General features: G+C 28.1%; 1 protein-coding gene across 11 annotated transcripts in view; it reads right to left on the reverse strand.

The window, feature by feature from the left end:
* Window positions 1-13,828, reverse strand: part of LOC128638663 (uncharacterized) — a 152,819-nt gene that overhangs the window by 94,724 nt on the left and 44,267 nt on the right. For all 11 annotated transcript variants that reach the window (XM_053690778.1, XM_053690769.1, XM_053690770.1 and 8 more), the window contains exons 16-23: window positions 11,230-11,424; window positions 10,593-10,787; window positions 9,040-9,234; window positions 7,462-7,656; window positions 5,901-6,095; window positions 4,313-4,507; window positions 2,751-2,945; window positions 1,163-1,357 (exon numbers count right to left, since the gene is read on the reverse strand). In XM_053690778.1, the coding sequence (XP_053546753.1) occupies window positions 1,163-1,357; window positions 2,751-2,945; window positions 4,313-4,507; window positions 5,901-6,095; window positions 7,462-7,656; window positions 9,040-9,234; window positions 10,593-10,787; window positions 11,230-11,424 (1,560 nt within the window). The remainder of the gene's footprint in view (window positions 1-1,162; window positions 1,358-2,750; window positions 2,946-4,312; window positions 4,508-5,900; window positions 6,096-7,461; window positions 7,657-9,039; window positions 9,235-10,592; window positions 10,788-11,229; window positions 11,425-13,828) is intronic.

Consider the following 13,828-nt stretch of genomic DNA (forward strand, 5'->3'; position numbering starts at 1 on the left):
ATTACCAGCTACTTTAAATGATTGATTTAGATAATATTAGACTTTGTCACACTTTAATAATAATAATATGATTATATGTATAAGTATTGATATGTCATACTCCTAGGCCACCTTTCACATCAATAAAATCTAATTTTAAAAACAAAAACAAAGAAAGAGGTCCCTTAAATATTTTAAATTAATTTCTCACATTCTTCTAAAGATACATTAAACTAAATAACATTAATTTAAAACATGGTTATAAAAGAGTTTATGTTTATTTTTTACAAAACAAATCTCTATTTACTAAGAAGAGTTTTAACAAAAGAAACAATAATTCTTAGAAAAATATTAAAGCAAGTAGAGTAATAAGAAGATATATTTCATATTATCTCACTTTTAAATACATATATACACATGTAAATACATAAATGCATATGTACACATACACACACACATATATATATATATATATATATATAAAAAATAATATATATATATATATATATATAGCAATAGCAGTCAATCCCACTGAGGGGAAGAAAAAACGCTTCACTCTCCGGTCTTCAAATATAAACAAAAACTTTAATATATCTTCACAGAAGTCAGCAAAGGAAAGTCATCCCAAACGTTTCGATACCAACAGGTATCTTTTTCAATGGGTAATACACAAATCCTGCATCCCAATAGCTTCGGGCAAGCAATAAATTTCCGCTCCATTTGTAATCGGAACCTTAATGTTTAGTTTTCACAAAATAATCTCTATTTAGAAGAGGTTTACCACAGGAAACAATAATTCAGAAAAAAAAATCTAAGGTAATGTAAAGTAATAAGATGATATATATCATATTATCTCACTTCATTTGCTTAGGAAAACATGCTCAAATATGTATCCATTTATATTGCATTGCTGTTGTAACTAGATAGGCCATGAATATTAATTCCATTTATATTATGGGAAATAAAGTAATAAACTTTTTTTATAAAAATGCATGTTTTTGGTTAACTAGCAAATACTACCATTATGTAATGCCCTTTATGAAGACCCAATCCACCTCCAAGTTTAAAGTTGCCATTTACATGAATACATGTTTTTAGTTAATCAATAAGAAGACATTCTTTTTAAAATTTGATCTCAAACGCAACTCAATGTAGTGCATGTTTAGTAACAGCTTTTACTTACTCTTTCCTTCTTCCCCTGAGTCTTTTTTATCCTCCTCAGATGATTCTTTATGTTCAGCCCGCACCTTCCCATTGATGATCACATTTTTCTCCTCATGGCTACTAACAACTCGGTGTCCTTTCTGATGACCCAATATACCTCCTAGATTTAAATCGACATTTCCTAATCCTAGGCCACCTTTCACATCAATCAGACCTGGTTGAAAAAAAACAAGTACATTTATATTGAAACAGTTATCTTCCAAATATCACTAACGTTAATAAGAGACATATATAAAGTAATAGAATAGTTTAGCATGGAAAATGTAATGCATATTCTTCTTCTTGCACAAGTAGATCAAGTCGATAAATTACTCAGGCACATTATTAGTTCATCTACACTCATATAGGATTATCCTTATAACATTACCAATTACCAGCTACTTTAAATGATTGATTTAGATAATATTAGACTTTGTCACACTTTAATAATAATAATATGATTATATGAATAAGTATTGATATGTCCTACTCCTAGGCCACCTTTCACATCAATAAAATCTAATTTAAAAAAAAAAAACAAAGAAAGAGGTCCCTTAAATATTTTAAATTAATTTCTCACATTCTTCTAAAGATACATTAAACTAAATAACATTAATTTTAAACATGGTTATAAAAGAGTTTATGTTTATTTTTTACAAAACAAATCTCTATTTACTAAGAAGAGGTTTAACACAAGAAACAATAATTCTTAGAAAAATATTAAAGCAAGTAGAGTAATAAGAAGATATATTTCATATTATCTCACTTTTAAATACATATATACACATGTAAATACATAAATACATATGTACATATATATATATATATATATACATATATATATATATATATATATATATATATATATATATATATATATATATATATATATATATATAGCAATAGCAGTCAATCCCACTGAGGGGAAGAAAAAACGCTTCACTCTCCGGTCTTCAAATATAAACAAAAGCTTTAATATATCTTCACAGAAGTCAGCAAAGGAAAGTCATCCCAAAGTTTCGATACCAACAGGTATCTTTTTCAATGGGTAATACACAAATCCTGCATCCCAATAGCTTCGGGCAAGCAATAAATTTCCGCTCCACTTGTAATTTGACCCTTTATGTTTAGTTTTCACAAAATAATCTCTATTTAGAAGAGGTTTACCACAGGAAACAATAATTCAGAAAAAAAATCTAAGGTAACGTAAAGTAATAAGATCATATATATCATATTATCTCACTTCATTTGCTTAGGAAAACATTCTCAAATATGTATCCATTTATATTGTATTGCTGTTGTAACTAGATAGGCAATGAATATTAATTCCATTTATATTATGGGAAATAAAGTAATAAACTTTTTTAATAAAAATGCATGTTTTTGGTTAACTAGCAAATACTACCATTATGAAATGCCCTTTATGAAGACCCAATCCACCGCCAAGTTTAAAGTTACCATTTACATGAATACATGTTTTTAGTTAATCAATAAGAAGACAATTTTTTTTTAATTTAATCTCAAACGCAACTCAATGTAGTGCATGTTTAGTAACAGCTTTTACTTACTCTTTCCTTCTTCCCCTGAGTCTTTTTTATCCTCCTCAGATGATTCTTTATGTTCAGCCCGCACCTTCCCATTGATGATCACATTTTTCTCCTCGTGGCTACTAACAACTCGGTGTCCTTTCTGATGACCCAATATACCTCCTAGATTTAAATTGACATTTCCTAATCCTAGGCCACCTTTCACATCAATCACACCTGGTTGAAAAAAAACAAGTACATTTATATTGAAACAGTTATCTTCCAAATATCACTAACGTTAATAACAGACATATATAAAGTAATAGAATAGTTTATCATGGAAAATGTAATGCATATTCTTCTTCTTGCACAAGTGGATCAAGTCGATAAATTACTCAGGCACATTATTAGTTCATCTACACTCATATAGGATTATCCTTATAACATTACCAATTACCAGCTACTTTAAATGATTGATTTAGACAATATTAGACTTTGTCACACTTTAATAATAATAATATGACTATATGTATACGTATTGATATGTCCTACTCCTAGGCCACCTTTCACATCAATAAAATCTAATTTAAAAAAAACAAACAAAGAAAGAGGTCCCTTAAATATTTTAAATTAATTTCTCACATTCTTCTAAAGATACATTAAACTAAATAACATTAATTTAAAACATGGTTATAAAAGAGGTTATGTTTATTTATTTCAAAACAAATCTCTATTTACTAAGAAGAGGTTTAACACAAGAAACAATAATTCTTAGAAAAATATTAAAGCAAGTAGAGTAATAAGAAGATATTTTTTCATATTATCTCACTTTTAAATACATATATACACATGTAAATACATAAATACATATGTACACATAGATATATATATATATATATATATATATATATATATATATATATATATATATATAGCAATAGCAGTCAATCCCACTGAGAGGAAGAAAAAACGCTTCACTCTCCGGTCTTCAAATATAAACATAAGCTTTAATATATCTTCACAGAAGTCAGCAAAGGAAAGTCATCCCAAACGTTTCGATACCAACAGGTATCTTTTTCAATGGGTAATACACAAATCCTGCATCCCAATAGCTTCGGGCAAGCAATAAATTTCCGCTCCATTTGTAATCGGAACCTTAATGTTTAGTTTTCACAAAATAATCTCTATTTAGAAGAGGTTTACCACAGGAAACAATAATTCAGAAAAAAAATCTAAGGTAACGTAAAGTAATAAGATGATATATATCATATTATCTCACTTCATTTGCTTAGGAAAACATGCTCAAATATGTATCCATTTATATTGCATTGCTGTTGTAACTAGATAGGCCATGAATATTAATTCCATTTATATTATGGGAAATAAAGTAATAAACTTTTTTTATAAAAATGCATGTTTTTGGTTAACTAGCAAATACTACCATTATGTAATGCCCTTTATGAAGACCCAATCCACCTCCAAGTTTAAAGTTGCCATTTACATGAATACATGTTTTTAGTTAATCAATAAGAAGACATTTTTTTTTAAATTTGATCTCAAACGCAACTCAATGTAGTGCATGTTTAGTAACAGCTTTTACTTACTCTTTCCTTCTTCCCCTGAGTCTTTTTTATCCTCCTCAGATGATTCTTTATGTTCAGCCCGCACCTTCCCATTGATGATCACATTTTTCTCCTCATGGCTACTAACAACTCTGTGTCCTTTCTGATGACCCAATATACCTCCTAGATTTAAATAGACATTTCCTAATCCTAGGCCACCTTTCACATCAATCACACCTGGTTGAAAAAAAACAAGTACATTTATATTGAAACAGTTATCGTCCAAATATCACTAACTTTAATAACAGACATATATAAAGTAATAGAATAGTTTAGCATGGAAAATGTAATGCATATTCTTCTTCTTGCACAAGTAGATCAAGTCGATAAATTACTCAGGCACATTATTAGTTCATCTACACTCATATAGGATTATCCTTATAACATTACCAATTACCAGCTACTTTAAATGATTGATTTAGATAATATTAGACTTTGTCACACTTTAATAATAATAATATGATTATATGAATAAGTATTGATATGTCCTACTCCTAGGCCACCTTTCACATCAATAAAATCTAATTTAAAAAAAAAAAACAAAGAAAGAGGTCCCTTAAATATTTTAAATTAATTTCTCACATTCTTCTAAAGATACATTAAACTAAATAACATTAATTTTAAACATGGTTATAAAAGAGTTTATGTTTATTTTTTACAAAACAAATCTCTATTTACTAAGAAGAGGTTTAACACAAGAAACAATAATTCTTAGAAAAATATTAAAGCAAGTAGAGTAATAAGAAGATATATTTCATATTATCTCACTTTTAAATACATATATACACATGTAAATACATAAATACATATGTACATATATATATATATATATATATACACATATATATATATATATATATATATATATATATATATATATATATATATATATATATATATAGCAATAGCAGTCAATCCCACTGAGGGGAAGAAAAAACGCTTCACTCTCCGGTCTTCAAATATAAACAAAAGCTTTAATATATCTTCACAGAAGTCAGCAAAGGAAAGTCATCCCAAAGTTTCGATACCAACAGGTATCTTTTTCAATGGGTAATACACAAATCCTGCATCCCAATAGCTTCGGGCAAGCAATAAATTTCCGCTCCACTTGTAATTTGACCCTTTATGTTTAGTTTTCACAAAATAATTTCTATTTAGAAGAGGTTTACCACAGGAAACAATAATTCAGAAAAAAAATCTAAGGTAACGTAAAGTAATAAGATCATATATATCATATTATCTCACTTCATTTGCTTAGGAAAACATGCTCAAATATGTATCCATTTATATTGTATTGCTGTTGTAACTAGATAGGCAATGAATATTAATTCCATTTATATTATGGGAAATAAAGTAATAAACTTTTTTAATAAAAATGCATGTTTTTGGTTAACTAGCAAATACTACCATTATGAAATGCCCTTTATGAAGACCCAATCCACCGCCAAGTTTAAAGTTACCATTTACATGAATACATGTTTTTAGTTAATCAATAAGAAGACAATTTTTTTTTAATTTAATCTCAAACGCAACTCAATGTAGTGCATGTTTAGTAACAGCTTTTACTTACTCTTTCCTTCTTCCCCTGAGTCTTTTTTATCCTCCTCAGATGATTCTTTATGTTCAGCCCGCACCTTCCCATTGATGATCACATTTTTCTCCTCGTGGCTACTAACAACTCGGTGTCCTTTCTGATGACCCAATATACCTCCTAGATTTAAATTGACATTTCCTAATCCTAGGCCACCTTTCACATCAATCACACCTGGTTGAAAAAAAACCAAGTACATTTATATTGAAACAGTTATCTTCCAAATATCACTAACGTTAATAACAGACATATATAAAGTAATAGAATAGTTTATCATGGAAAATGTAATGCATATTCTTCTTCTTGCACAAGTGGATCAAGTCGATAAATTACTCAGGCACATTATTAGTTCATCTACACTCATATAGGATTATCCTTATAACATTACCAATTACCAGCTACTTTAAATGATTGATTTAGACAATATTAGACTTTGTCACACTTTAATAATAATAATATGACTATATGTATACGTATTGATATGTCCTACTCCTAGGCCACCTTTCACATCAATAAAATCTAATTTAAAAAAAACAAACAAAGAAAGAGGTCCCTTAAATATTTTAAATTAATTTCTCACATTCTTCTAAAGATACATTAAACTAAATAACATTAATTTAAAACATGGTTATAAAAGAGGTTATGTTTATTTATTTCAAAACAAATCTCTATTTACTAAGAAGAGGTTTAACACAAGAAACAATAATTCTTAGAAAAATATTAAAGCAAGTAGAGTAATAAGAAGATATTTTTTCATATTATCTCACTTTTAAATACATATATACACATGTAAATACATAAATACATATGTACACATAGATAGACATATATATATATATATATATATATATATATATATATATATAGCAATAGCAGTCAATCCCACTGAGAGGAAGAAAAAACGCTTCACTCTCCGGTCTTCAAATATAAACAAAAGCTTTAATATATCTTCACAGTAGAAGTCAGCAAAGGAAAGTCATCCCAAACGTTTCGATACCAACAGATATCTTTTTCAATGGGTAATACACAAATGCTGCATCCCAATAGCTTCGGGCAAGCAATAAATTTCCGCTCCACTTGTAATTTGACCCTTTATGTTTAGTTTTCACAAAATAATCTCTATTTAGAAGAGGTTTACCACAGGAAACAATAATTCAGAAAAAGAAATCTAAGGTAACGTAAAGTAATAAGATGATATATATCATATTATCTCACTTCATTTGCTTAGGAAAACATGCTCAAATATGTATCCATTTATATTGCATTGCTGTTGTAACTAGATAGGCCATGAATATTAATTCCAATTATATTATGGGAAATAAAGTAATAAACTTTTTTAATAAAAATGCATGTTTTTGGTTAACTAGCAAATACTACCATTATGAAATGCCCTTTATGAAGACCCAATCCACCGCCAAGTTTAAAGTTACCATTTACATGAATACATGTTTTTAGTTAATCAATAAGAAGACAATTTTTTTTAAATTTAATCTCAAATGCAACTCAATGTAGTGCATGTTTAGTAACAGCTTTTACTTACTCTTTCCTTCTTCCCCTGAGTCTTTTTTATCCTCCTCAGATGATTCTTTATGTTCAGCCCGCACCTTCCCATTGATGATCACATTTTTCTCCTCGTGGCTACTAACAACTCGGTGTCCTTTCTGATGACCCAATATACCTCCTAGATTTAAATTGACATTTCCTAATCCTAGGCCACCTTTGACATCAATCACACCTGGTTGAAAAAAAACAAGTACATTTATATTGAAACAGTTATCTTCCAAATATCACTAACGTTAATAACAGACATATATAAAGTAATAGAATAGTTTATCATGGAAAATGTAATGCATATTCTTCTTCTTGCACAAGTGGATCAAGTCGATAAATTACTCAGGCACATTATTAGTTCATCTACACTCATATAGGATTATCCTTATAACATTACCAATTACCAGCTACTTTAAATGATTGATTTAGACAATATTAGACTTTGTCACACTTTAATAATAATAATATGACTATATGTATACGTATTGATATGTCATACTCCTAGGCCACCTTTCACATCAATAAAATCTAATTTAAAAAAAACAAACAAAGAGGTCCCTTAAATATTTTAAATTAATTTCTCACATTCTTCTAAAGATACATTAAACTAAATAACATTAATTTAAAACATGGTTATAAAAGAGTTTATGTTTATTTTTTACAAAACAAATCTCTATTTACTAAGAAGAGGTTTAACACAAGAAATAATAATTCTTAGAAAAATATTAAAGCAAGTAGAGTAATAAGAAGATATATTTCATATTATCTCACTTTTAAATACATATATACACATGTAAATACATAAATACATATGTACACACACACACACACACATATATATATATATATATATATATATATATATATATATATATATATATATATATATATATATATATATCAATAGCAGTCAATCCCACTGAGGGGAAGAAAAAACGCTTCACTCTCCGGTTTTCAAATATAAACAAAAGCTTTAATATATCTTCACAGTAGAAGTCAGCAAAGGAAAGTCATCCCAAACGTTTCGATACCAACAGGTATCTTTTTCAATGGGTAATACACAAATGCTGCATCCCAATAGCTTCGGGCAAGCAATAAATTTCCGCTCCACTTGTAATCTGACCCTTTATGTTTAGTTTTCACAAAATAATCTCTATTTAGAAGAGGTTTACCACAGGAAATAATAATTCAGAAAAAAAAAATCTAAGGTAACGTAAAGTAATAAGATGATATATATCATATTATCTCACTTCATTTGCTTAGGAAAACATGCTCAAATATGTATCAATTTATATTGTATTGCTGTGATAGGCCATGAATATTAATTCCATTTATATTATGGGAAATAAAGTAATAAACTTTTTTAATAAAAATGCATGTTTTTGGTTAACTAGCAAATACTACCATTATGTAATGCCCTTTATGAAGACCCAATCCACCTCCAAGTTTAAAGTTGCCATTTACATGAATACATGTTTTTAGTTAATCAATAAGAAGACATTTTTATTTAAATTTGATTTCAAACGCAACTCAATGTAGTGCATGTTTAGTTACAGCTTTTACTTACTCTTTCCTTCTTCCCCTGAGTCTTTTTTATCCTCCTCAGATGATTCTTTATGTTCAGCCCGCACCTTCCCATTGATGATCACATTTTTCTCCTCATGGCTACTAACAACTCGGTGTCCTTTCTGATGACCTAATATACCTCCTAGATTTAAATTGACATTTCCTAATCCTAGGCCACCTTTCACATCAATCACACCTGGTTGAAAAAAAACAAGTACATTTATATTGAAACAGTTATCTTCCAAATATCACTAACGTTAATAACAGACATATATAAAGTAATAGAATAGTTTATCATGGAAAATGTAATGCATATTCTTCTTCTTGCACAAGTAGATCAAGTCGATAAATTACTCAGGCACATTATTAGTTCATCTACATTCATATAGGATTATCCTTATAACATTACCAATTACCAGCTACTATAAATGATTGATTTAGACAATATTAGACTTTGTCACACTTTAATAATAATAATAATATGATTATATGTATAAGTATTGATATGTCCTACTCCTAGGCCACCTTTCACATCAATAAAATCTAATTAAAAAAAAAAACAAAGAAAGAGGTCCCTTAAATATTTTAAATTAATTTCTCACATTCTTCTAAAGATACATTAAACTAAATAACATTCATTTAAAACATGGTTATAAAAGAGTTTATGTTTATTTTTTACAAAACAAATCTCTATTTACTAAGAAGAGGTTTAACACAAGAAACAATAATTCTTAGAAAAATATTAAAGCAAGTAGAGTAATAAGAAGATATATTTCATATTATCTCACTTTTAAATACATATATACACATGTAAATACATAAATATATATGTACACATATATATATATATATATATATATATATATATATATATATATCTCAATAGCAGTCAATCCCACTGAGGGGAAGAAAAAACGCTTCACTCTCCAGTTTTCAAATATAAACAAAAGCTTTAATATATCTTCACAGTAGAAGTCAGCAAAGGAAAGTCATCCCAAACGTTTCGATACCAACAGGTATTTTTTTCAATGGGTAATACACAAATGCTGCATCCCAATAGCTTCGGGCAAGCTATAAATTTCCGCTCCACTTGTAATCTGACCCTTTATGTTTAGTTTTCACAAAATAATCTCTATTTAGAAGAGGTTTACCACAGGAAATAATAATTCAGAAAAAAAAAATCTAAGGTAACATAAAGTAATAAGATGATATATATCATATTATCTCACTTCATTTGCTTAGGAAAACATGCTCAAATATGTATCCATTTATATTGCATTGCTGTTGTAACTAGATAGGCCATGAATATTAATTCCATTTATATGATGGGAAATAAAGTAATAAACTTTTTTAATAAAAATGAATGTTTTTGGTTAACTAACAAATACTACCATTATGTAATGCCCTTTTTGAAGACCCAATCCACCTCCAAGTTTAAAGTTGCCATTTACATGAATACATGTTTTTAGTTAATCAATAAGAAGACATTTTTATTTAAATTTGATCTCAAATGCAACTCAATGTAGTGCATGTTTAGTAACAGCTTTTACTTACTCTTTCCTTCTTCCCCTGAGTCTTTTTTATCCTCCTCAGATGATTCTTTATGTTCAGCCCGCACCTTCCCATTGATGATCACATTTTTCTCCTCATGGCTGCTAACAACTCGATGTCCGTCCTGATGACCCAATATACCTCCTAGATTTAAATTCACATTTCCTAATCCTAGGCCACCTTTTACATCAATTATACCTGGTTGGAAAAAAAATACATTTATATTGAAAGTTATCTTCCAAATATCATTAACTTTAATAACAGACTTATTATATATAAAGTAAGAGAATAGTTTATCATGGAAAACTTAATGGATATCCTTCTTCTTGCACAAGGGGATCAAGTCGATACTTTGCTCAGACACATTATTGTGTTCATCTACACTCATATATGACTATCCTTATAAAAGTACCAATTACCAGCTACTTTAAATGCTTGATTTAGACAATATTGGACTCTGTCGCACTTTAATAATAATATGATTATATTTATAAGTATTGTTGAGAGCACCCTTAGACCTAAGACTTTAGGGTTACCATATGAATGAATATGTTTTAAAATAGACAGTTACAAAAATTTAACATTTTAATTTTCAAATAAAAATAATTTTGATGTACCTATAATGGTGTTGTTTACTCACCGTTTCTGCCTTCTCCTGATTCATTTTTATCCTCCTCAGATGATTCCTTATGGCCACTCCTTATATTTCCATTGATGATCACCTTTTTTTCCTTATGGCTGCTAACATCATGTTGTCCTTTCTGATGACCTAATATACCTCCTAGGTTTGCACTGGCATGTCCTACTCCTAGGCCACCTTTCACATCAATCAAATCTGATAAAAAAAAAAGAAGTCTTTAAATATTTTGAATTCAATTTTCACATTATTATGTTTAATTTTGACAAAATAATCTCTTTTTACTGAGAAGAGATTTACCACAAGAAAAAAAAAATTCTTATAAAAATATTAAGGCAAGCAGAGTAATAAGATTGTATATACCATATTATCTCACTTTCAACATCATTTACTTAGGAAAACATGCTAAAAAATGTATCCATTTAAATGGTATTGCTGTTGTAACTTGATTGGACACAAATAGTAATTCCATTTATATTATGGGAAATAAAGTAATTAACTTTTTAAATAAAATGCATGTTTTTGGTTAACTAACAAATACTACCATTATGTAATACTCATATTGGGCCAGATTACAAGTGGAGTGCTAATTAAAGCTCCCGCTTATGCATGAACTGTGCTAGAAGTTAGCGTTTTATGTGTGTCGGGTTGCATTCATATTATGGTTTGAAAGTAAACTGTTTTCGCTCACGCGCTTACCCAACAAGTGCAAAAACTTGGACATAAAACACTGCGTGCACGTTCACATATTCCTCCATAGTCAATGGAGAAAAAAAGTAGGGAAAAATCCCTTCTCTAATGTTCTTCACATACAAGAATATGTTCTATTATTATTATTATTGTTATTATTATGTATTCATTAACAAATATTTCTACATATATATGATGTTTTTTGGTACAGTATATATCTATAACTATATATACAGTATATCTATGATTATATATAGGTATAGATATATGCCGATATATATATAGTAATATCTATTTAAAAAAAAAGAACATTTTCTGCTATGTGCAGAACATTGGAATGTAACATATTTACAGCAAATGCATAGTTAAAACCTTGATTAAATTTAAATATTACATAAATATGTTTTTTTCATGTTTTCATCTACTTAACTGCAAAGGGCCCCAGTGCACTTATATACGTATATATACCTTATGTATAAATATGTATTTATGTGTTTATATGTATATATATATATATATATATATATATATATATATATATATATATGTCTGTAAATACATATATACACATATAAATACACATGTACACATATATAGATACCAATTAACAATGTTCCCTCTAATTTTTTTTACAGCTGTGCGGACCTGCTACTGCTCTGAGAAAAAAACTTTTACACAACCTGATAACCGGGCAGCACTTAAATATAATAATATCAATATTCAATTAAACTTTTGAAATATAATGGGATATTTGCTTTAGAGACGATTAAAGGGAATGTATTTTTGTACAGAATGTTTGCCGTAAAAAAATCTGAAAAACATGACAGATCGGATATCATGTGAAATTAAGCTACAACCTTGTTGCTCCTATACATTCCAGAGCTAATGCAATAATATATAAAAGTGCAATACATTATCATGCATCAGTTAAAAGCTGGTTTATATGAACTAGTTAAGGAGTAGCTGCCCCTACCTAAGTATATATCAGCCAAAAACAACACAAGTGCATACTATTAGTAGGGATGGACGAATGTTTCTAAAAATTTGAAATTTAAAACTAATTTTTATACGTTCATTTGAATCGAATTTCAAATGTTTATATATATAACATTCTAACATTCTATTTTAGAATTTTCGTTTTAGAATTTTTCAATACAATTCAAAAATATTTGTTCAAATAATAGAATGTTTATCTATGTATTTATTCAATTTCAAAATGTAATATTCGAATTTGAACGTCACATTCGAATTCAAATGTCACATTTGAATTCGAAATAGTATTTCTAGTCTACAACTGAGTTTGTAAATGTAATATTTGAATGCTATATTCAAATTTGAATGTCATATTCAAATTCAAAATAGTATTTCTAGTCTACAACAGTTAAATAAATGTAATATTCGAATGCTACTTTTGCATTCAAATGTCACATTCAAATTAAAAATAGTATTTCTAGTCTAATACTGTGTTTTAAAAATGTAATATTCGAATGTGACATTCGAATTCGAATGTGACATTCAAAATAGTATTTCTAATCTAATACAATGTTTTATAAATGTAATATTTCTAGTCTAATACTGTGTTTTATAAATGTAATATTTGAATTCGAATGTGACATTCGAATGTGACATTTGAATTTGAATGTGAAATTTGAATTCGAAATAGTATTTCTAGTCTAATGCTGTGTTTTATAAATGTAATATTTGAATTTGAATGCTACATTTGAATTTGAATGTAACATTCAAATTCAAAATAGTATTTCTAGTCTAATACTGTGTTTTATAAATGTAATATTTGAATGTGACATTCGAATTCGAATGTGACATTCAAAATAGTATTTTTAATCTAATACAATGTTTTATAAATGTAATATTCGAATTTGAATGCTACATTCAAATTTGAATGCTACATTCA

The sequence above is a fragment of the Bombina bombina genome, chromosome 8 (genome assembly GCF_027579735.1).
Source record: "Bombina bombina isolate aBomBom1 chromosome 8, aBomBom1.pri, whole genome shotgun sequence".
NCBI lineage: Eukaryota > Metazoa > Chordata > Amphibia > Anura > Bombinatoridae > Bombina > Bombina bombina.